The following is a 23,778-nucleotide window of genomic DNA, read 5'->3' as shown; positions in this document are numbered from 1 at the left end:
GCCTAGAGACTTAGAGCAGAATTATGAATATTTTTGCCACAGGGAGCACAGAAAATGGCTTCTGATGGCTATATTGTGCCATCTCTAGAGTAATTATAATTACTACCTTTAACCATGTGATAAAGCACGTGCAAATGGATCAAAGATCATGTGATTATTGTAAAAGGGCATCTAACCAAAAAAATGGTTAGAAGTCCTGTCTCCAATATATCGGGTGTAGCACCCTGCAAATAGAGAGAAACTGGCTGCCAATCATCAACCAGTAGAAATTTGCGGTTTACAAAGAAAAAACTTGTAGATGGTGTACCATCATACACTAAACAACTTCCCATCATCGTCAAATATGTCACTCGGTAAGTAGTAGTTCAGTGTTTCTTGTCGGCTATAATGATAACTTTACTAGCTAGACCTTAACTAACCTCTCGATTCTTTAGAAAACCACGCCAGATCTAAGAATGTTTCCTTCGACACCATTGACTACGCCAATGGTCAACAATTGAAAGACGCTAAGGACTCCATGCTTCGTGAACAATGGATCCGTTCTTCTGCCCTCAAGACTGTCAGAAGAGCCCTTGAAAAGTGTTACCGTGTCAGTAACGTCAACCAGTGGGAAGACTGCAAGCCACTTGCTGATAAGTATCTTGAAATGTTGCCAGAATATAGCAGAGTTGGTGGTTACCTTTTCTACATGAAGAACGATCCAAGCAAATAAATAATTTCCAACTCCTTGTATTATTTCTTTGTTTCCCAAATCCACCTTTTTAACCTCCTGATCTGCTCCTCTCTTACAAGATACATCCATTCCTGCATGGGGTTATGCCCTTTATTCTTATTATTATTATTTTTGTTTTCTCCTTATTTTGTCTTCTCTATCATCTTTCATTATCAATATTGGATAGTTGGTTTTGTTAGACTAGGGAAGCTGAATGTATATCAGTAATTCGCATTATTGTTATAATGTGGTTGATTAGCAAAATAACCTGGGATATTCATATTTGTGCACTAAATCGAATTAATGACATTTTTTTCTTCTTTTTTTATTGATTTATTATTGTAAAGATTTGTAAACTTGAAAAATAAAAAAGGTGTTTTTTTTAATCCACTACCAGATCTTTACAATATTAGTGATGGATACTAAACCCAATAACTTTAAAGTTGAAAAGCACATATTATGGAAAGAAAAAGTTGAAGCAATCCTTTGATAACATACTTTCTCCCATTTCTCACTATTCGATCAAGTTAATTAATTATATTCTACATCTCTTACTCTTTTTTTTTTTCATATAACATTCATTAAAATAACATAAATCGAAGTTTAAACAAACTAACTTCTCAAATCATAAATTTAAGGTATAGTAATAATTTATTGCTTATCAGACAAAGCAGCAACACCAGGCAAAGTCTTACCTTCCAACAATTCCAAAGAAGCACCACCACCAGTAGAAACGTGTGACAATTTGTCGGTAACACCAAACTTCTTAGCAACAGTAGCAGTGTCACCACCACCAATGATAACGGTGTTACCCTTGGAACTGCTTTCGACGGCAGCATCCAAGAGAGCCTTGGTACCAGCACTGAACTTTTCGAATTCAAAGACACCTGGTGGACCGTTCCAGACAATGGTCTTAGCTTCAGCAACGGTGCTGGAAAACAATTTTCTGGTTTCTGGACCGGCATCAAGACCCATCCATTCATCTGGAATACCAGCAGCAGCGGTGACGGTACTGGTGGCAGCGTCTTTGTCAAACTTGTCAGCAATGACGAAATCAACTGGCAAAACAATCTTGACATTGTTCTTCTTGGCCTTGGCCATCAAATCTGGGACAATTTTGGCGCCAGCTTCGTCGAAAAGAGAAGTACCAATATTAGTACCGTCCAAAACCTTCTTGAAAGTGAAAGCCATACCACCACCAATGATCAAGATGTCAACCTTGTCCAACAAGTTGTCGATCAATTGGATTTTGTCACTAACCTTGGCACCACCCAAGATAGCAAGGAAAGGTCTAACAGGGTTTTCAAGGGCCTTAGCAAAGTAGGTCAATTCTTTGGTCATAAGGAAACCAGAAGCTCTTTGTGGCAATTCGAAACCAACCATAGAAGAGTGGGCACGGTGGGCGGTACCAAAAGCATCGTTAACGTAAACGTCGGCGAGGGCAGTCAATTGTTGTCTGAATTTTTCGACACTGGCCTTGTCGGCCTTGATCTTTTGACCATCAACCTTCTTGGAACCTTCTTCTTCAATGTGGAAACGCAAGTTTTCCAACAAGATGACAGAGCCAGCAGGAGCGGTATTGACGGTTTCTTCGACTTCTTTGCCGACACAATCGTTGAGGAAGATTACTTTTTGGTCCAACAATTTAGACAATTCATCGGCGACTGGTTTAAGGGAGTATTTTTCGTTAGCTTCACCGTTTGGTCTACCCAAGTGGGAGGCCAAGACAATAGCCTTTGGCTTTTGTTCCATGACATATTGGATGGTTGGCAAAGCAGCAACAATTCTTTGGTTGTTGGTGATAGTCTTACCATCAAGAGGGACGTTAAAGTCGACTCTGATGAAGACGCGCTTGCCAGCAAGAGACAAGTCCTTGACAGAGAGTTTATTGGAGAGAGACATTGTAGATGTAGAAGACAATTAATCTATAGATAAATTGATAGGATTAAAAATGATGGTTCTTAAGTTATGAAGAAAGGAGCAGCAAGGAAAATGAAAATCTCCGATGGTCCATTTATATACTGCAGCAGCTGGTTGACTCTTTGCACACCACACCACCTGCCAATCGAATTGGGCTCGTGACTGCCCCCCCAAATGGTACCTCCCGGGTGGTGCCCCCCGGGGGGGCTTTTTTCTGTATATTCCATTACCAGGCAGGTAGGTATATATCATATTACATTATACGTACCCAAACACTACCCACTTGTTTGAGTACTTCCACTAGATGATTGGAACATCAATCGTCTCTGGATGGTACAGTAATAAACAATCCTACTAAATCCATTACGTAATCGACAATTTTCATCTTATGATATATGCATATATATACATAATTATACACAAACACCCAAAAAATCATCTCAAACAAAAAAAAAAAAAAATATTTCGATGTGAGCGGGGCCCAGGAATTGGTTACCACCACACCCATCGCATCCCCCATGTCCAGGGACCTTCCCAAACCCTTCACAGTGGTTCTAAAGGACAACATAACCGTGGCAACTCTAATCCCTATCAATCAAGCAGTGTCGCAAGTGCCCATAGGCCTCCAAAATTTCCTTCGTGACGAATTCAACAATGAAATCACCAAACCACAATCTCCCGCCTTTGCCTTCATCAACCCCATGTCCCTCGAGACATTCTGCAGCTATTGGTTCGCAAGCTTCACCGCAATGATGCTCATCGGGGATCATACCCAATCAGAAGACGCCTTGATGGTGTTGGAACAGCAAAATCAACACTTCCCGTGGGAAAGCGTGTGTCTAGGAAGTTTCACCATCCGACCCCAATTTGCAGGCCATAGCGCCCATATTTGCTCAGGTAGTTTCTTAGTAAACCAAGGGGTTCGAAATACCGGGGTTGGTAAAGTTCTTGTTAATACATTCCAATTTTGGGCTTGGCAACTTGGGTTCACAAAAGTATATTTTGATTCGGTATACCTGACCAATAAAACCACAATTTCCCTACTTCAGAAATCTGGTTTCCACGAAGTTGGGGTCATTAAAAATGCTGCTGTATCATACAGCAACCCTAGAGAATCTATCGATATCATTCTTTTTGATAAAGAAATTATCGATTCCAGTGGGAAACCAGTGGAAATTCCTGGATTAATTACCAACTCTGATCCTGGAAATGTCAATGAACAAATCACCAATGTGCAACCCAACAGTGTGACTGTAACTCTAGTCCAACCAGAAGGGCCGCCAATATCCATTGTCATTGGTACAGTTGATGTCGAACGGTGGGGGCAAATCAAAAATTATCTTATACATCGTACTTATCCAGAAGGATTCTCCAAGAAAGAAAAAAACAAAATTAGAAACAATTCTCATATTTATAAAATTTCCGAAGATGGTAAGCTCATGACTCGTGGTAAAGAGGTGGTGATGGAGCCTCAACGACAAGCGAGAATTATTCAAAAAGCTCATATTGGTACAAACCATGCAGGAATTAATAGAACGGTATCCGCCATCACAGAAATGTACCATTGGAATAGAATTAAAGAGCTAGCGGTACAGTATATTGGTAAATGTGAGTATTGTCAAAACAAAGATGGGGGCTCTAGAAGTTCAGGAAAACAATCCCTGATGAATACCCCTGCTCAAAAAGGGAAACATGGAGGGAATATCGATGTTAATAATACGGATTTCCATACTCGAAATCAATTGGAAAAGGAAGCGGCTTTCATCAATAATTATTATAGAAACATGATTATTGATCAAATGGCGGTACAAAATAAGAATGACAATACTAATTATGAAAGTGAACCAGAAGATGGAGAGGAGGAACTACAAGAAGGAGAAGGTGGGTATGATGAGCAAGTGGAACAATACGATGATGAAGATGACAACGAAGAATATGACGAAACGGGATATGACGAAACGGGATATGACGAGGCGGAAGAGGCAGAGGAAGAGGAAGAGGAAGGGGAAGACAGAGAAGAAGGATTTGTTGACTACGAAAATATAGAAAATGGCGACAGGATTTCGTATCATGATGAAATCAGTGAACATGCTCGAAAAAGGCAAAGAACTGATGATGATTATACACCTCGGGATATATATTCAGAACAAGCTCTGCAACATGGTGGAGAGGTAGCTTTTGAGGACGAGCTGCACACGTACAGTCAAGGTTTTAGCGAAATGCATGGTGATGATAGTAGTGAGGAGAGTGACGATGAACAGGATGATGGTGAGGATAATGAAGAAGGACGTGAATATGAAGAAAGAGAGCAACAGCAAGAATATTATGGTAAGGGAAATGAGGGTCATAATCAGGAACAATATGATAATGGGGAAGGTTACGATGATGATGATGATGATGATGAAGAAGAAGAAGAATATGAAGAAGAAGACGATGAAGAGGAAGATGAAATCGCAACCATGTTACTTCAAAAGGCCAATCGTCTAGGCAGATGAGACAATAAAAATTACACATTGTGTATGTGTTGTATAATATATTTCATAAACTAATTATTTTCAATCTAATTTTGTTATTTTTACTTCTAATGTCTTTGGAGGGGTAAGAAATTAATTTTTTGTGATTAGGTGGCTGACTTAATGTTGTTTTTTTTCCCCCAACCAAATTAATATTCAAATCTCATGGTGAGCTATGGGTTTTGAAAATAATAAAAATACTCCAAATATATAAATTCTATTTGAATTGCTTTGTAATTGGCATCCAGTACCTGGATAGAACAATCTGACAAAAAAAAAAGTGATCTTATTTTTTTTATTCATTTCCATGTTATGCAACTCTTCCAGCAAATACTGCATCTCCGCAATCCCCTGCCCACCATTTCCTATCTTTCAATTCAACAGAATGTAATGGGCTCACCTCAGTTCCCTTTGCTCCCAAGAATCTGGGACCGATCGTCACCACAATAGCGTCAATTATCGGCTCACCATTTTCACGTTTCAGCAATAGCAAATTGTTTATTATCAGTCCTCCACCTTCAACCATTACTGAACCAATACCGATGGATCTCACCCGTTGGAATAGCCTAGTCCAATTAAACCTTCCGCTATTATCAGTAGGCAAGAACTCCAACTGAACGGTGCCTTTTAAAAAATCTCCCAAAGAGCAGACTGAGTCCTTCAAATTCTCGTCAATTAGGATGATTGGTACTAACCCGGTTTTTTCATTGACTTGTCTTACAAGTCGCAGAGTCTTTAATTTCTCACGGCTCCGGAAATGAGGATCGACAATAATCGGTCTAATGCTATTAGCATTACCGTATCGACAATTCAACCCCGGATCATCAGCTAGAAAAGTCCCTATGCCAATAAGAATCCCTGAGAATTGCGTCCGGATATAATGCGTCATGGTTTTTGTCTGTTTCAGCGATATGATAGTTTGAACACCTGGTTCTAGCGAAATCCTCGAATCAAGCGATTGAGCCCAAGTAAGGAGAATAAATGGGAACAGAGAGTCAGACACATCACGCGGAAGGTAAGGTTGCAAAAAAGGTGGTAGTGATGGGTCTAATGGCACAAGAGATGACATTAGTTTTGTTCTCTTATTTTCGTCTTATCTGATGGATTGTTGACGGTTCGGTGATCACCTTACCTATCTCATCGCATCCATCACCTATTATTTTTCTGGTAATTTTTTTTTTTTTTTTTTTTTTGGGGAAAATCATGCAATCGAAGAATCGCTTGAAACTGAAGTTGAATATATTTGGCGAACGCAATGGATAACAAAAATTACCCGAAATTTAATTGATAAGAATATCTGATATTTTTATACCAGTGAACTCTTATTTTTTTGGCCTCATTTTTGTAACGCCTGAGGTCATATTTTGAGGATAAATCTGCACAAATAAAAGAGGTCGACCACAGTCCCGTCATCATCAAGATAAATTGGAGTATTTTACGTGTAGAAGTTATATCAATAGTAATATTTCAAATGAACTAATTACTCGGAAAAATTTTCAACAGAAAAACTTCAAAGATATTGAGATGCTTTTCAAAATGGGATGCGGTCAATCATCCAAGGGCTTTCTGCATGTGTTACGCAATTTACAGATGGGCTTCAATTGTTCGTTCTGCTTGATTAATTTTCAATGCCTCTTTTCTTGCAAAAAAAAAATAACACTAATAGCTTACTGTTCATTCTACCTTCCGATTAACATAAATTATCCCGCCAGTTTCTGTACTATTGTCGGCCTCTATCTTCATATTAATAGTTAGAATAGTTCAGTGTTTCTTGCACATAAAGCAAGGAATCTGAATCCTCAGATCAAATTCAATGGTAACATACATATATATCCAATTATCGGTGCTCTTTGATTTGATTGTATTTTTGGGAAAAAAAATAATAATAATCATCTATTGCCTGTAGCATCGGCAATTTTCTGTTCACGTTGTTCCATCATCATTTTTTCCACCATGGCTCTGGTTTCGCCATCTAAATCATTGAGACTGGAGTTCTGGGGACCGATTCTTCTCACGTCTATTTTGGGGGCCAGTTTGACCACATGAGGCCACCATTCTTCCTTGATTTTCACGAGGGTGATTTCCAATTCCCGTTGGTCGACCACCGACCAAGTAGATTCAAACTCGTCTATCTTAGTGAACAAATCATCATCAACTATTAGTGTTTTTGTGGTGAGGTTTTCCACGCATAATCTGCTATTAGTGATCTTAATCGATAATTCTTTAGGTTTTGTAAAGTTGGCAAACGCGATCGTGACGCTAATGTCTTCAAGCGTTTGTTTCCATGTGTAAGGTAAGGTCTTTTGCTCCAGTCTCTCTTTGGCAATGGCTTGTAGAGAATGTTCCGCTGGTTTAGAAGGGTCCATTATATTTGCCTAATTTATCAACGGCGGTGACAATTCGAGAGATGAGGAAGGAAGGAGGTCGCGTCGTTTCTTTACTGATTTTGATTTTCGACAGGGTCCCCGCGCTTTCAACCCACAATGCCCTGGCTCCAAACCCCATCTATGCGCACAACAGCGTATCCGATAACTCCGTCGCACGTCCTACGAAAATTTTTTGTACCAAACATCATTTCTTTTACTTTTTTTTGGTTTTCTTTCCTGTTTTTCTAATACCTTCCTGTGTGGCTGAAAAATATTGATAATTTGAAATCAATAACCAAATAATTGAAAAAACAATGAGCAGTTCCACATTGACTACTGCCCTTCAACTGGCAACAGCTTCTGTTGTCGCCGCTGCTGCCAATAACTCCTCCTCTGTTGAGTCATTGGACACTTATTATGGGATGATTCCTTCTAAAGGTGGTAATATGGCGTTTGCCATTTTATTTGGGATCGCGGTAATGGCACACATTGGACTCGGAATATGGTACAAACAAAGATGGATTGGGGTGGCATTCTTCTTTGGGTTGGGACTAGAAATTATCGGGTACGCTGCCAGAACAAAAGCCCATGATGTTCCGAATGGACAGGATGAATTTTTGGCACAAATCATTTGTTTAACAATTGCCCCATGTTTCGTTATGGCCGCTTATTATTACCTACTTGCGAAATTCGTAATTATTTACGGGCAAAGATTCTCATTCTTCCCACCAATTTATTATTCTTATTTGTTCATCACTTGTGATATCGTTTCCCTTGTGTTACAGGCTGCCGGGGGTGGCCTGGCGGCGATCTCCATGGAAAATAACCAGCCAACAGATTCAGGAACTCATATTATGGTTGCCGGTTTAGCTTTTCAAGTGGCCACCATGACAGTATTCCTATTCTTTTGGTTCTATTTCTTCAATAACGTTTATTTTGTATCTTCTAAAGAAGGGGACTACTCGCATCACAAATTGACGATCAAGAACTTCTTCGATACTGATTACAAAGATGAGCTTTTTAGTCCTCAATACGTGGAAATCAGAAAAAGCAAATTATTCAAATGGTTCCCGTTTATCGTGCTTCTCGGTACAATTGCTATCTATACCAGATGTATTTATAGAGTCATTGAGTTGGCCCAAGGCTGGAACGGTTTCTTGATCACGCATGAGAATTACGTGTTTGTCCTTGATGGTATGATGATTTTGTTAGCGGCTTACGTCTTGATCCCACCATTTTATCCAGGGTTTATCTTTGGAAGAAACACTAAGGTTGTTGTTCCAAAGTCCTTAAAGTTGAGTCTGCAAAGACGGGGGTTGAATGATGATCAACAACAAATCAATAATAACACTAAACTGGCACTTACCGAAGGTAGTGATAGCGAAGTTCCAGAAGATGTGTAGCCAAAATAATTGTATTTATTTTTTTATTTATTTATTTATTTACCTGTTTCAATGTACGTTGTTTTTTTTCTTCTATTATCCGTTTTCTTGATGTTCATGTTTAGTAATTGATTGTTGTATATATGTTGTTGTTGTTTTCTTTCATGCTGATATTGGAAATCTTTTTTTGCAACCATGATGTGCGTAGTTCAATTTTGGTCAGCCGTATTTACAATGTTTGAGGACATCAATTATCTTCGGCAATAACAACAAGTTGATTTTTATAAAAACCCATAATTATCGTTATGCAATAATATCACCCACCGCCTCCCTGTGCTGTCCTGCAGGTGTCTAATGCATGCACCGTCGGTGGTGTCGCTCCAAAGCTTGTTATCCCCGGCATAATAACCGCCTTAATACCGTTGTAATACCGTCGTAATACCGGTGTAATCGCCGCCCACGGTAAAAAGAAAACCCCTACATGGATCAATAGGTGTCCGCCAATCCTAATGTTGATACTAAACAAACCTATTTTAGTTGTCTATCGTAGTAATCTAGGGATATAATTGGCCCACATAATTGTTGCATAGGTACGTATATAAATCCACAGAGCCTCCTTGCTATTAGTAATACTGCGGTGGTATCTCTCATGTTGAGTGGTCAAGCACTAGCTAGCCATACACTTATAGATGACATAACAAAGACGTTACTGGCTGCATAAGTTTAAATAATAAGAGGGTTGTAAAAATGTACTTAATTTACTATATATTATATATAATGCCTTTTTCCCTTGCCCCTCCCAATTATTCATATATGAATTATTGAACTGCTGCAAAACAAATTACTATTCAATTCCCCACTACTCCCCTTCCTCCACAACACAATGAGTAGTAGTACCACATTAACAGCTGGTATTCAACTGGCAACTGCCACTGCGGTAGCTACAACGGCTGTTAAGGATTTAGACTCTTTGTACTCTTATATTCCTTCCGAAAGCGGTAATTTCGCCTTTGCAGTTTTGTTTGCCATTGCGATGGCGGCTCATGTTGGTCTTGCAATGTGGTACAAACAACGATGGACAGGGGTTACTTTCTTCTTTGGCTTAGGTTTTGAAGTCATTGGGTATGCTGCCAGAACCTTAGCTCACGATAATCCTACTAAAGATGGTGAATATTTGACACAAATCACCTGCTTAACGATTGCTCCATGTTTCATCATGGCGTCTTATTATTACCTACTTGGGAAATTGGTAATGATTTATGGACCACAATTCTCTATGATTCCCCCAATCTATTATTCTTATATATTTATTATAAGTGATATCATTTCCCTTGTGTTGCAAGCTGCTGGTGCCGCCTCTGCCGCTGAAGCTTTGGTAAACCATAAGGATACTCAACTAGGAACCAACATCATGGTAGGGGGTTTAGCATTCCAGGTAGCCAGTATGACGGTGTTTATATTCTTTTGGGGTTATTTCTTCTATAATGTTTATTTTAAATCTTCTGAACAAGGGAACCATTCGAATCACCAATTGACAATTTGGAATTTCTCCAATACTGATTATAAGGACGAGATTTTCAACCCACAATTCGCACATGTGAGAAAACATAAATTGTTTAAATGGTTTCCATTTGCAGTGTCTTTTGGAACCATTGCCATATATACCAGATGTATCTACAGAGTTATTGAATTGGCAGAAGGTTGGGGTGGATTCTTGATCACCCATGAAATCTATGTTTTTGTTCTTGATGGGTTTATGATCTTGTTGGCATCGTATATTTTGTTGCCACCATTCTATCCAGGATTTATATTTGGAAGAAACACCAAAATTGTGGTTCCAAAGTCTTTAAAGTTCAGCGTACCGAGAGAAGGAATAAATATGCTGAGGCCAGTCGAGGACAAAGTTTCACTAATCAGAAGTGATAATGGTGAAAGCTTCTAGATGAGCTGCTGTTGCAAAAATAACAACAACAACAACCAAGTAAACAGTTTATCAACTTATGTGTTCTATCTTTTTTTTTTTTTTATTTTTTTGCTTTCTTTGCTGTGTGTTTGATAATTATTATTATTATTATTTTCTTCTTTGTTTTTAATGTGCAAAATGCTCCTTATTTGGAATTTGACATATGATGGAATTTTGCAAAGGGTTTCAGTAATGTCGATCAATCCAATATTTTTCTTTTCAATTTTTATAATTTTCGAATGATACATGACATATATATATATATTAGGAAACACCAAATATTTGTACTGAAAACCGACCAAGAAATTAATAACAATGCTTGAAATTAATTTACGGCTATTTTTGATCAAGGAAATGAAGATTTAATAACACACACACATATATATATATATATATATATATATAATATACATAGAAAAGCTTTATTCAATCAGAAGACAAGCAACTATTTGGGCCTATAAGTGACCGGCACAACTCCAATGTTGAAAATAAATGCGACCATGCTGTGGATTCTGTGCAATTTCTGAAGCATATTTTTCAACCAACATTGAATTCTGACACCAAAAGACTTTCTTCAAAAAATAAGACTTTGGATTCCCAAGAAAAGCTTACTTGGTAGGGAATGAATGGGGCAATGATGTTGTTGTTTTTTTTTTTTTTTTTTTTCAGAACAATTTTGAGAGTTTTTAGTTCTTCACAAGCATATCTTTACTTTGGGAATTATAATAACTATAATTCTGAAGATTAATATCTTGAGTTGTATCTTGCTTTTTGATTTTTAAAGATTTTGGAACAACAATAACGGTGTTTTTACCAAACACATAACCTGGGTAGAATGGCGGAAGCAAAATATATGTTGCAATTAAAACCATGGCACCATCAAACACAAAAACAAAGGCCTCATGGGTAATCAAATACCCACTCCACCCTTCTGATAACTCGATCACTCTATAGATACATCTGACATACACCGCAAAGATCCCAATGGTGACGGTTAGCGGGAAATATTTGAAATATTGCCTAGATCTCATCCGGGAATAGTCAGGGTTAAAAAGCTCATCTTTGTAATTGGTGTGGAAAAAATTGGTGATGCCAACGTTGAACGATCTGGAAGTCTCTTTTGATGATCTAAAATACACGCTGTAGAAAAAAAAGAGCCAAAACACCAAATAAGCAGTCATACTAACCACTTGGAAAACCAAACCACCAACCATGATATGGGTTCCGAGTTGTTGTTGCTGAGTATCGGTGGTAGCTGCAGAAGAACTGACGACCCCACCAAAAGATTGGATTACTAGAGCGATAATATCACAAGTGACAAAAAGGTATGAATAATAAATTGGAGGGAGCATCGAAAACCGTGGCCCATAAATTATGACAAGTTTCCCCAACAAGTAGTAATAGGCAGCCATTATAAAGCAAGGAGCAACCGTAAGGCAAGTGATTTGCGATAGGAACATATCTTGGCTAGTTGGATTATTTGCCAAAGCGACCCTTGAGCCGTAACCGACCATTTCGAGCAAAATTCCAATAGAAATGGTCAGTCCAAACCACCGTTGTTTGAAATATATTCCAAGCACAATATGAGAAATAAGTATGATACCAAATAGCACAGTAAAAGCCAAGTTCCCAGATTTTGAAGGAACAAAGCCAGAGGCGCTTTGCGTGGCAGTCGCCGAAGCAATAGCTGTAGTAATAGTTGAAGATATAGCCGAAGTTGTAGAAGAAGCACTCATTGTTGGTTCTTCTTTTCTGTGGGGTTATGTTGAATTATACAGATGTGTTATGATGATTATTATTATTATTATTATTATTATTATTATTATTATTGCAAATCTGCTGATATCAACTAAAGAATCAGAAAGCGGTGATATATATATATATATATATATATATAAGATTTGTGGATATATATTTTGTAACCATCACCGGGAAGTGCATTTCCAGACATTAATCACCGAAAGTTTATTTATAGAAATGTTTTTGTTTTTTTATATTCTGTCAGTTAGAGATTATCTTTCGATATAAAAATAGAAATGTAGGTATCCAAATACGCTACGAAAGCAGTAATACCATCGCCCAAAGTGTACAATGTAAACAGAAAAAGATATGGATGAAAGCAGCAGCTGATTTGAAAGGAACTATTTCTTTATTCATACTTGAATGCTTCATGACAGGACAATAACAATCAGTGAATGTTGCCAAGTTGATCAATTGTCTGTTAATGTTGTGTGCTCGTAATAGTTTGAGCGACGCATGCATGTTGAGGAAGGACACCCACCGTGCTGGGGATAATAAAAAATGCTAGAATATGCAGTATTGTAGCAGATACGGAAGTAGAAACAGCTATAAATATCGGTGGAAAAATTTTGGCAGCTTTTTCAAGCTAAAAGAGGAAGATGGTCTTACTATTTACGAATTTCGGGCTATGTCTGCACCGCAGTTTGCACGTATAGCCCCGTACGGTACGGGGTTTGATCTGTTTGTACAGTACGACTCCTGAATTGGAAGGTAGGCAAGGCGTAGAGGTACCATACGTACAATCAAAAGTTTTGATTTTTTTACGAGAAAGATAACCCAATTAGAAACCCAACAACAAACAAAAGACTGGGGGCGCAATAGCTAACTAACATCCACATCTGGTACATCATTTCATATTTATTTTTATCTTTTTCTTCTAATTTAAAGGTGCAAACAAACGCTTCAAGACGGATGGTATGTATACAATTAATTTTCCAAGCAAGATTCAGCTTATTAAGAGTTGAGGCGAGACAGCTTAGCTTCTAACACAAAATCTCCGCGAGCCCAGGTAATTAAATTACTTGTGTGTGTGTGTGTGTGTGTGTGTGTGTGTGTTTCATGATTGCAGCTTCCAATGTTGATGTCGATAGTGAAGTTTGACACGGTAACATTATTATTATTAGTGTTATTATTATTATTATTATTACTTGGTGGGGTTTTTTCAAAAGAGCTTATTTGCATCCATCCACGTATTACTTACGCGTTTGATTACAAGCGTATCTATCCCCTAAATACTAATAATTTAAATTAATAAATGGGATAAATAAATACATAAATAAAATAAGAAAGAATACACTCATCATTTGCTATTCTATAAATATACACTGATGACAGCACACACAGGCCCAAGTGTGACGACGCAGGCAGTGAAGTGGCCGCCACCACCCTTCCTTCACCCCAACCAACAACACTCTGAGGCTCCCGAGGACCGACCGTCCTCAGCGTTAGCTTGCCTATACTGGGTGGTTTATACCTTGATGAGGTAATAAGATATACTATTGGGGGTGCATCACACCATTCAATATATGTTTCTCATCATGATCGCCTCCCAGGTAAATAAATAATAATAGCACAAAATGTCTTTCTGGACCCTACCCAGATATCGTCGTGGTGTTTGATAATGTCAACTAATGGGGAGAGAAATCGCTGGGACTCGGCTACATACATAATGTTAAATGAATGAATTATTACCCAACGTTTTTTCTAATGCGTTATAGTACTACCTACCATATGGATTACAATTCATCAGTTGATAGATAACGCTATTGTAATCATTAGCATCAGCATTATTGCAGTAAATATTGGTGCTATTAGTACCGCTTTTCAAACTATTATTACTGTAATTGTTAATAGCCTAATTTTCTTTTCCTTAATGTGTATGATGGCTCTTATTATTATCAGTAACAACACTGGTGCCACACTGATGGTCCCCAATGAAAAAGATTCACAAACCATTCCCACTTTTTCAAATCACGCACCAAGAACTCAGTTTGTTCAAATCAGAATTAATATCAAATTTTGAAGCCTTGGAAACTAGGTTAGAATCTACTTTGGAGTGTTTAGAGTCTAAATTGGAAGGATTAGTATCTAAGCCGGGATCTTTAGACTCTAAGTTGAGGCTCTCCAGGGGGAATGAGTTTTAATTCATAGTGATATAGTGATATAGTTGTAGTTTGTGTGATATATGTTAAGCCATTGACAAAAAATCCTGAATCTTTATGCGGTTTTGATCATCCCTTGTTTATCGATATTTCACAGAAATATAGAGGGCAGGTACCTTCCTTCTACTGACAACGTGCTAGCCCAGGAACATGTCAGTATAGAGATCATCAATGAATTTCTTTTTTTTTTTTTTCTGTTTTGTCCTACGAAGATGGCAGGCATACATGACTCTGTTGTAACAAGTCTGTTCACAGGGTTTTTATTTCAATTGACAAGATCTCTTCCAGTGAGTGTACAATGGAAACACTTCAGGATATTTTGCTGGTTTATGATAAACCCAGTGTATGTCGCTGGCAATCTGAAGCATATTTGAAGAGAGAGAGAAAAAAAAAAAAAGGTAGTAAATACCAATGCTTTATTGTCTGGAATCGTTTATATTTTTTACTTTTCCCTTATCTCTCAGATGATTTATGATGTTCCCATTCAATGGGTGAGATTCCCCGACTGCTAAGACATGTTTAGACGAGAAGGCCGTTTTTTTTTTTTTTTTTTTTTTTTCACCTCATGGGAAAGGAAACACCAGAGTCAAATCCTGTGAAGAATATAATCCCGTATCAAAAATCTATCCATTTATTCAATTATTATTATTATTTCTGTTGGATAGTACAATCCTTCCAACCCAACCCAATATGATCGCCATACCTTATTAATCCATCCATCCCAACTGTTGTATTATTTATTGTATTGTATACTGGAGCTGGCGGTGCGACAAAATGAAAAAAAAGAAGGAAAATCGATGATGCATCATGCATCCATCGCCCAACCAACCACGTCTAAATCCTCGTTCTTCACGGACCAGCCAGATCAGTCGATATATATTATATATCTACCAGCCGTCATTATTCAGACAATCAAATTTTTCAAAGATGTCTTCCTACACTTCTTTTTTTTTTTTCTTCTTCGCTCCACTGTCAACTCCACACTTCACCAATTTCTCTCAAGACTAGACCCACTCCTCTCTAATCAATCGTGCAATTTTGTGATACCCATTGATTTTTGTTTTTAAAAAAAAAAAAAAAAAAATTGTTTTTGATTTGAAAAGTCAGAAGTATTATTATTTGAAGAAAAAAGAAAAGAAAAGAAAAGAAAAGAAAAGAAAAGAAAAATAAAATAATATGCAAGCCTGGTGGGGATCGAATTACGGAGGAATTGATAAATTCTATAACAGAAACCTGGTGAATTATGGCAAATCCCCGGAGAAACCATCAGATCACCCTGCCAATCAACTCTCATCTGGCCATCATTCACATCAGGGGACGAACCTTCCTGCTGATGATGTCTCATGTTATGCCTCGTCAATTGCCTCAATTAACTATTCCAAATCAAGACATTTATCATTGAACCAAATGCCAATTTCTGATGATGTGTTCAACTCCTACACAGAATTGATTCCAGGAAACCCGTACTTCGATGATGATAATATAAGTAGCATCAGTGCCAGCACACGGAGATTACAACAGAACCCTGTGGGAAAAAACCAATCTATGAATGATGATAAAGAAGATGATCTACGATCAAGTTTCATGAGCCAATGTAAAATACCTGATAAAGATTCTACAGACAAGATGTCTTCCCGCAAACACAAGCGCAAGACTTACGGTTATGATGGCTCTTTTCTTAGTTCCAGGACCGTAACTTCTAAAGATTCTGAAGAATACAGGACCCATCGTCGGCTTAGATCGGAATTCATGCTGACCCAACACCGTTCCATCACCGAACTTCCAAACAACAATTCGATTATTGATTTTTTCGGAGATTTGAAACGTCAACATACTTTGGATACCATTCGTCGTACCCAATTGATTGAAGGGGACCAGGCTGGTAAACAAGACAAATGTACAATGTGTCATCATAAACTTTCAGGTAGCGTGGTCCAGACCGCTTCCAAAAAATATCATGAGGAATGTGTCACTTGTTATGTTTGTGGTGGGAAATGCGGTTCTAAATATTACGAGCAAGAAATTACGGTTCCTACCCAATTCGATATCGAAGGGTTGGTGGATGATGATAGTGAATGTGACAGTGTTAGTATCACCGCTCCTTTGAGAGTCGACCTTGCTGGATCAATAAAAAGCTCTTCGTCTTGTAGTGGCTTTTCTACAATAGATTCTCCTGTTACTTCGACGTTCGAAATCCCATTATCTGCCACCAGTTCTCGTACTTCAGTTGACAGTTCTGAACATCATCATCACCACCACCACCACCAAGGAAAGTTTCAAGCAAAAGAAATCCAAGATATTCCTGAGATCCAATGTCAAACCAAGACGGTAATCCTCTGTGAATACGATATGTACAAAAAATTGGGATTGATTTGCGACTGTTGTGAAGCTCCAATTACCGATGATCTTTGTGTGAAGCTTCCAGGAAATAAAACTATTCACTCGAAACACATCACTTGTGGGGTTTGCAATGTTGGATATGATGTGAACTCTGAAGATCAGAGCTTTTTCAGAAATGGTGACCATTTCTATTGCAAACAACATTATGATCAATATTTTATCAATATGATGTGTGATTCATGCGGGAAAGATATCAGTCAGGAAAGTAATATCAAGATGGTTCAAAGAATAGGTGATGCCAAGGTGAAATATTATGACGCTCAATGTTATAAGCAATCAATTCTTGGTTAGCCATTCGTCTTTGAAGTCATGTTTATTTTATATTAATCCATTGAGTTTCTGTTCTTTTTTTGTTTTTTTTCTTCTGTTTTTTTCCTTCTGTTTTGTTTTTGTTGTTGTTTCCAGGTTTTGAAAGTTTTGCATTTCATAGATAGGGTTTTCCATTTGTTTTTAATAATACTATTTTCCTCTTTAAATTTATACACTCATTAGTTTTTTTTTTATTTTGTTATTGGATATCTTTTTTTTTTGCACAAATTTTTTAATTTTGTAAACGACAAAATTTATATTTTAGTAACCGTAATTCATTGATTGCCATTATATTTTTGTAATTCCTTGATTGCTTTTAAAAGAGAGCAGGTTTGTTTGTTCGCACTTGCAGTATATTTGGAAGCGAGCAGTATTAAATTAAAAATAGCAGTATTTTAACAGTATTGAAATATTAAAAAGGGTACTAATAGTATTAAAAATTATTAAAATAGAAAAAGAAAAAGAAAAAGAAAAAGAAAAAGAAAAAGAAAAAGAAAAAGAAAAAGAAAAAGAAAAAGAAAAAGAAAATGGGAGAAATAATAAACTAAAGAAAAGAAAAGAAATTCGTGATAAGCCTAACAAAAAACAAAACAAAACAAGAAAACAAAAATCAACAATATTCTTCGACTTGAGAGTCGGCCCAGTCCCACAATTTTTGAGCAGTACCATCGGTGAGACCTTTTTCAACATCATCCCTTAAAGTTCTGAAATTACCCCAAGGGCCAATGTAACTACCGTTTTTCTCTGTGGTGATTTCTGGACTTAACAGGGCAAATAATTCGGTGTACGCGCCATAAACTGCATCATGTAATATACTTTGTATGAAGAACTTGCCAATTGCCGTGTATGTTCTTTGCAAATCACTACTCAAATACCCTGGATGCACAGATAAACTGATAATCCCTTGGTCTTTATATTTCTGCCCATAGATATAAGCTTGATAAATGTTTCCGGTCTTCGATTGCCCGTATACTTCAACACTGGTGCAATGACTAGCATCCTTGAAAGAATCAAAATTAATACCCCCGTCTTTTGGAGAAATAAGATGAGCAGACGAGGCCAACCACACAACTCGAGGTTGGAAAGTTGGGGTGGCTGCCTTGATGACATATGGATGAAGTAATTTCAGAAGCAAGTGATGGCCCAAGACATTGGTACCGATTTGCAATTCGTAACCTTGGGCAGATTTTGAACCATCGGCAGGTTGCATCACCCCAGCATTAAATATGACATATTCAAGTTTGGTGACTTTTAGATCTGCCAATTGCTTCTCCACTGACTTAATTGTGGTCAAATCACCCAAGTCAATCTGTACAGAATGCAATCTTTCCTCGACTTCCTTTTCTGTTTTTTGAGTCTCTTGTGATACTTCCTTAATCAAGGTTTCAAAAGCGTTAGCAGTTTTCACAGGGTTTCTGTTGAACCCAATCACGGTGGCATTTTGCTTCAACAATAATTTGGTAGTTTGAAAACCAATACCAGCAGAATTACCAGTGATGGCAACGGTTTTACCAGTTAAATCTGGATATTGCTCAGGCAAGTAAGTTGGTTTTGGAGGATAGACGTCTCTGAGGGTTTCATAAATAACGTTGACCATTTTTTTTTTTTTATTTCTTTGTTTTTGTTTTTGTTTTTGTTTTTGTTTTTGTTTTTGTTTTTGTTTTTGTGTGTTTGTGTGTGTATGTTTTTGTTTCTTCACTTAACCATTCAATACTATTTTTTTTTTTTTTTACGATAGACAGATTGGCGATGATTTATGGGGAACCAGCGCTCGGTCTTACCGGAATTTGAGGTACATTTTTTTCGGTGTTAACCCAACCAACACCTCGGGGCCATGCTCCACACAGCACTTGTTCAAATTTTATCTCGATATGACCGTTTCTAAAAGACGATAAACCCTAATGAATAATAATGCGGTTTTAATGTGGTTTTGTCCAAAAACATCGGGTTTTAGGGAAATACATTTCCCAGGGCAGGACATCTATCTACCAAGTGGCATTTTTGTCGATTTACTTGTTACATGGTTCATTCAACTATTGCTTCGGGGGGCCTGTATTAACGATGTTGTCGAGGCTACCTTGATGAATTAGCTCTGATATTTCTTACTATTATAGGCTTTGTGGTCAAACTTACCTTATCGAAGAATCGGTGCGATATTTCTATATATATGGCTCTTTACGATGCTTATGATTCTAGTTAAAATTCTTCTAATCATTGTATTAAGGGAAATCTTAGATTGGAATTTCTATTTTCTAGTTGAATACTTGGTTAGTTTTTGAAGGACCATTTTATCATACTTCTTTCCATGTTTGATATCAAGAGCATCGTCAATCTCTAAAATCCAATCATCATTTACCACATCAACGATGGTTCCCCGTAGTGCCAGATCAATTTTTAAAAGTCTTGATAATGTTTTCCAACTTCTTCTTTCAGTTAAGTTACGCCAAAGGCGATAAATGCCAATTTCTATTGGACAAGGTGTGAGTTTTTCACGATTTTTCAAATTCAAAAGTTTATAAGTGCAATCATCCTCGGTTATCGATCTGTAGTCTCTGATTTCTTGGGGTAGTGGCTGATTATCATTCAAAATCGAGTCTATTTCCTCGAGAAGTGGGGAGGTGGTTGTTTCATGTCTCTTCTGTTCATGCTCCACTTGTAGCTCGTGGAGCTGATATGCAAGAAACTTCAAATCCCTTGGTGACGTTGAGTCCCATGGATAAATAATCGCCTGATTATAAACATTACTACCCTTGATGTTTAATTCCCTGGTAATCTGATCGTTCGCCGATAATGATGATGATGAATGTGTGACAATTGTGTTTCGGGACTCATTGTTCAACAAGATATACAATATTATTCCCAACGACCAGAGGTCATTCTTAGTCCCATAGTATGTTAATGATCCATTGGCCTCGGGGCTAATGAAAGGGTCAGTACCGTAAATCCCCGTTGACGGCTGCTCACTATCGTTGACAACACAGGTGCCGAAATCAATAATTTTGATTGTCCCATGGACATCCAAGCACACATTATCGATTTTGAGATCACGATGCGACACTCCAGAGCTATGTAGATGATTCACCCCAAATGCCAATTGTTTAAATAATACCAGCTTCGCCATGGTTGACGGGGAGGTCTTTAGGTAATCTGAAAGAGTGATGGGGTAGTATTCCATGATCAATGACGCTTTCCTAGAAAGAATCCCGATTTTGCAATCGAGGATCTCGGCAAGAAATTCAGCAGAAGTAGGAGACGATTTAGACCTCGAATGTAGATGTTGACTGATTTGGTATTCTTTTAAGCATTTATCTTTATAGTCATTGAAAGTCTGGTTAATCTCGCGATTCATGACTTTGACGGTATAGAACTTGCGACTGGTAGCATTATAATATAGTTCTACTTTTGAACTTTGGCCGGAGCCAATATTAGAGACTTTTTTACCAATGTTTAGCTTAGGCATTCTTTAAGTTTCTATTTTAATGCTTGGGTGGGGAAAACCTACCATTTTGTCGTGTGTGCTGAGCTGACTGTTTTCTGTCGGTTTTTTCTGGGTGGAAAATATATATATATATATACGGGCTTTACATGGGCTACTAACATTAAATAGATATATATATATATATTTATTAGACAACACCATAACAATAATATTTTTTTTTCTTTACAAAATAGAAGAAGAAGAATGAGAAGAAGCACTAGAAATCACAAACTGAGTGACTGTCGGGGCAGCTGTTTGATACACCACAATGTCCGAGGTTCTGATGACACTCATGGTGCTAGGAGTCACGGTGGTCACCACAGTTGTCGAGGACTCTTTGGTAATTTTGTGGTGTTTGACAATCAGAGGCATGAAGTTTGCCAAATACCCCATGGCTGTTTGCCCAATGGTGATGAAACCAAGGATGATCCCACTGTTTTTTAAATTTTCATTGATTGAGTCCGAGGTCGACGTCGCTGCGGCTTGTTTTTGTTGCTGTTGCTGTTGCTGCTGCTGTTGCTGCTGTTGTTGTTGGTTTGCCATGGCTTCATTTGCAAATAGGAACCGTGGTCTAAGGGTGGTTGGTTGGTCGATTATATGCTTTAATGTCATGGCAAACACCGTAGTGTAGAACAGCGTCGTGAACACCAAGAGTAGCATATGTTTGGTCTGTATTAGCATGGTCACCGTATCAATTAATTGTCCCAGGTAGAAGATGAAAGAGAGAGAAGGAAATAGAAAAAGAAGGAGGGAAAATCCGACAATTGTGGATTTAGCACGGAATATATTCTTTGACTAAAACCAAAACACGGCTATTCTTCTATCTGCGTCGTTAGGGCATCCAACACCCAATCGATGGAATCAACCACACCCACAACTACAATATATACTTCTGGAGAACAGTATAAAACAATTCATGAGAATTATTACAGTATTGTTTATCTAATTACTACCAGAAGCAACATACTCTGGTGGTTTTCGTTATCATAACTATCACCAACCACTTCATCATCTCAATTTTCATCTCCAAGCCTGCATTCTTGATCAACATTCCAGGGCAAATTGGACCCGCTCAACATCCACCCATCCACCCAGACCCTAGTGGTCAAGAGAAAAACGTGGATATCTCCTCAACGCGGTTTATTCCCTCCAATTTCCGAGGATCACTGCTGTTTACACATGCCATTACTCATTATGAAATCAATCACCCACATGAAAAGATTAATGATTCAAAGCGCACAGTAAAAAAAAAAAAAAATTTTTCTTATAGTCAGATCATCATCATCATCATCATCATCTACACAATAACTCATTGAAATTCAATCACAATGAACAGGAAAGTTGCCGGCTCTGTTGCCGGATTTGCTACCTGTTACTCTTTTATGGGTCTTTTCTCCAGTGGGAACCATGATAATACCAATCCTCCTCCTCCTCTTCCTCCGGCTCCGGTCTCTCCTCCAGCGTCTCGTAATTCCAAATCTGGTAATGCCATCAGATCTCCAGAAGAATTGGGAATCAACCCTAGTGGTTTCTTTAAGTATGGCTTCCCAGGCCCAGTGAACGACTTGGAATCAAAACAAGAGTTTGTCAGCTGTTATGACCGCCGTAATAAAAACCCATACTGGGTGTTGGAACACATCAACAAAGATTCCATCACCTCCAACCGTGACGTCGACAGAAAGTACTCAGTGTTTAAGGAAGATGAGAAGATCCCTCAAAAGTTCAGAGCGTTGTTGAAAGACTATTTCAAAAGTGGGTATGATAGAGGTCACCAGGCGCCAGCCGCCGACGCCAAGTTCAACCAATTGGCGATGAATGAGACCTTTGATTTGACCAATATTGCCCCACAGGTCGGCGACGGTTTCAACAGAGACTACTGGGCCCACTTAGAGGATTTCTGCAGAAGACTCACTAAGAAGTACGACTCCGTGAGAATCATTACTGGTCCGCTATACTTGCCAAAGAAATTCCCTGATGGTAAGTTCAGAGTGGTGTACGAGGTGATTGGTAACCCTCCTAACGTCGCAGTGCCAACCCATTTCTTCAAGCTTGTTGTTGGTGAGAAAGATTCCGACCCAAAGTCTGTTGCCGTCAGTGCCTTTGTGTTGCCAAATGACAAGATTTCCAACGACACTCCATTGACTGATTTCCAAGTTCCAGTAGAAGCGTTGGAAAGATCGTCTGGTCTCACTTTCTTCAACAAGTTGGATTCATCAGTCAAGGTCAAGAACATGTGTCATGAGGTGAGCTGTCTGATTATTGTCAGAGATTTTTCTAATAAAATGAAGGCCATTGGTGATGGAAAGGGTCAATTAGCTTTGCCAGCCCCAAGAAACTAAATATTGACATAGAGTATAATGAATAAATAATGATAAATAGTGGATAATATTAATATTAAACAATAGTAAATAAATTAAATAGACAATATGAAATAAGCAATATTAATAGCAACAACAACATATAATGACTATTATTAACCACAAGATAATAAACACGCCAACAATAATAACAACAGTAACCACAATATATGCCAGGGTGTGATACTTTGGATGATGCCGCTTCCCATAAAGCCTTTGCCGCGCATGCACCGCTCTAGCATGCACACACATATATTAACAAGAAATATCCATAATATATTAATCAAATATCCCCGACAAAATGTGCGGAATGTCCCCCTCAAAGGAAAAAAAAAATATCTTTGAAATTTTGGAGACAATACTTTTTCTTCTTTCACTATTTCCCCATTGTTATCATCATCACTTCCAACATCATC

The 23,778-nt window shown here is 37.9% G+C and overlaps 14 protein-coding genes across 14 annotated transcripts; 7 read left to right on the top strand and 7 right to left on the bottom strand. All coding sequences in view use genetic code 12, as the record gives it.

The window, feature by feature from the left end:
• Positions 1-298: 298 nt before the first annotated feature.
• Positions 299-712, top strand: DASC09_031210 (uncharacterized protein; the record flags this gene model as incomplete). Its single annotated transcript, XM_064996720.1, has 2 exons — positions 299-353; positions 435-712. The coding sequence occupies 2 exons, from the start codon at positions 299-301 to the stop codon at positions 710-712; spliced, it is 333 nt and encodes a 110-aa protein (XP_064852792.1).
• Positions 713-1,363: 651 nt separating this feature from the next.
• On the bottom strand, positions 1,364-2,614 carry PGK1 (phosphoglycerate kinase; the record flags this gene model as incomplete). The annotated part of the gene is made up of 1 exon (XM_064996719.1): positions 1,364-2,614. The coding sequence occupies one exon, from the start codon at positions 2,612-2,614 to the stop codon at positions 1,364-1,366; it is 1,251 nt and encodes a 416-aa protein (XP_064852791.1).
• A 536-nt stretch (positions 2,615-3,150) lies between these two features.
• DASC09_031190 (Spt10 protein) lies at positions 3,151-5,127 on the top strand (the record flags this gene model as incomplete). The annotated part of the gene is made up of 1 exon (XM_064996718.1): positions 3,151-5,127. The coding sequence occupies one exon, from the start codon at positions 3,151-3,153 to the stop codon at positions 5,125-5,127; it is 1,977 nt and encodes a 658-aa protein (XP_064852790.1).
• A 328-nt stretch (positions 5,128-5,455) lies between these two features.
• Positions 5,456-6,214, bottom strand: RIB7 (2,5-diamino-6-(ribosylamino)-4(3H)-pyrimidinone 5'-phosphate reductase; the record flags this gene model as incomplete). Its single annotated transcript, XM_064996717.1, has 1 exon — positions 5,456-6,214. One exon carries the CDS (start codon positions 6,212-6,214, stop codon positions 5,456-5,458), a length of 759 nt encoding a protein of 252 aa, XP_064852789.1.
• Positions 6,215-7,034: 820 nt separating this feature from the next.
• On the bottom strand, positions 7,035-7,511 carry DASC09_031170 (NudC domain-containing protein; the record flags this gene model as incomplete). Its single annotated transcript, XM_064996716.1, has 1 exon — positions 7,035-7,511. One exon carries the CDS (start codon positions 7,509-7,511, stop codon positions 7,035-7,037), a length of 477 nt encoding a protein of 158 aa, XP_064852788.1.
• Positions 7,512-7,825: 314 nt separating this feature from the next.
• DASC09_031160 (RTA1 domain-containing protein) lies at positions 7,826-8,914 on the top strand (the record flags this gene model as incomplete). Its single annotated transcript, XM_064996715.1, has 1 exon — positions 7,826-8,914. One exon carries the CDS (start codon positions 7,826-7,828, stop codon positions 8,912-8,914), a length of 1,089 nt encoding a protein of 362 aa, XP_064852787.1.
• Positions 8,915-9,776: 862 nt separating this feature from the next.
• On the top strand, positions 9,777-10,835 carry DASC09_031150 (RTA1 domain-containing protein; the record flags this gene model as incomplete). The annotated part of the gene is made up of 1 exon (XM_064996714.1): positions 9,777-10,835. One exon carries the CDS (start codon positions 9,777-9,779, stop codon positions 10,833-10,835), a length of 1,059 nt encoding a protein of 352 aa, XP_064852786.1.
• Positions 10,836-11,542: 707 nt separating this feature from the next.
• On the bottom strand, positions 11,543-12,592 carry DASC09_031140 (RTA1 domain-containing protein; the record flags this gene model as incomplete). The annotated part of the gene is made up of 1 exon (XM_064996713.1): positions 11,543-12,592. The coding sequence occupies one exon, from the start codon at positions 12,590-12,592 to the stop codon at positions 11,543-11,545; it is 1,050 nt and encodes a 349-aa protein (XP_064852785.1).
• Positions 12,593-14,590: 1,998 nt separating this feature from the next.
• Positions 14,591-14,800, top strand: DASC09_031130 (uncharacterized protein; the record flags this gene model as incomplete). The annotated part of the gene is made up of 1 exon (XM_064996712.1): positions 14,591-14,800. One exon carries the CDS (start codon positions 14,591-14,593, stop codon positions 14,798-14,800), a length of 210 nt encoding a protein of 69 aa, XP_064852784.1.
• A 1,194-nt stretch (positions 14,801-15,994) lies between these two features.
• Positions 15,995-17,509, top strand: DASC09_031120 (LIM domain-containing protein; the record flags this gene model as incomplete). The annotated part of the gene is made up of 1 exon (XM_064996711.1): positions 15,995-17,509. The coding sequence occupies one exon, from the start codon at positions 15,995-15,997 to the stop codon at positions 17,507-17,509; it is 1,515 nt and encodes a 504-aa protein (XP_064852783.1).
• Positions 17,510-18,137: 628 nt separating this feature from the next.
• On the bottom strand, positions 18,138-19,124 carry DASC09_031110 (uncharacterized protein; the record flags this gene model as incomplete). Its single annotated transcript, XM_064996710.1, has 1 exon — positions 18,138-19,124. The coding sequence occupies one exon, from the start codon at positions 19,122-19,124 to the stop codon at positions 18,138-18,140; it is 987 nt and encodes a 328-aa protein (XP_064852782.1).
• Positions 19,125-19,772: 648 nt separating this feature from the next.
• DASC09_031100 (uncharacterized protein) lies at positions 19,773-20,987 on the bottom strand (the record flags this gene model as incomplete). Its single annotated transcript, XM_064996709.1, has 1 exon — positions 19,773-20,987. One exon carries the CDS (start codon positions 20,985-20,987, stop codon positions 19,773-19,775), a length of 1,215 nt encoding a protein of 404 aa, XP_064852781.1.
• Positions 20,988-21,188: 201 nt separating this feature from the next.
• DASC09_031090 (uncharacterized protein) lies at positions 21,189-21,686 on the bottom strand (the record flags this gene model as incomplete). Its single annotated transcript, XM_064996708.1, has 1 exon — positions 21,189-21,686. One exon carries the CDS (start codon positions 21,684-21,686, stop codon positions 21,189-21,191), a length of 498 nt encoding a protein of 165 aa, XP_064852780.1.
• A 647-nt stretch (positions 21,687-22,333) lies between these two features.
• Positions 22,334-23,344, top strand: NUC1 (ribonuclease; the record flags this gene model as incomplete). The annotated part of the gene is made up of 1 exon (XM_064996707.1): positions 22,334-23,344. The coding sequence occupies one exon, from the start codon at positions 22,334-22,336 to the stop codon at positions 23,342-23,344; it is 1,011 nt and encodes a 336-aa protein (XP_064852779.1).
• Positions 23,345-23,778: the final 434 nt, after the last annotated feature.

This window comes from Saccharomycopsis crataegensis, assembly GCF_037102585.1.
Source record: "Saccharomycopsis crataegensis DNA, jcf7180000000084, whole genome shotgun sequence".
NCBI lineage: Eukaryota > Fungi > Ascomycota > Saccharomycetes > Ascoideales > Saccharomycopsidaceae > Saccharomycopsis > Saccharomycopsis crataegensis.
Note: the sequence above shows the minus strand (reverse complement) of the source record. Positions and strands in the feature narration are given on the sequence as shown.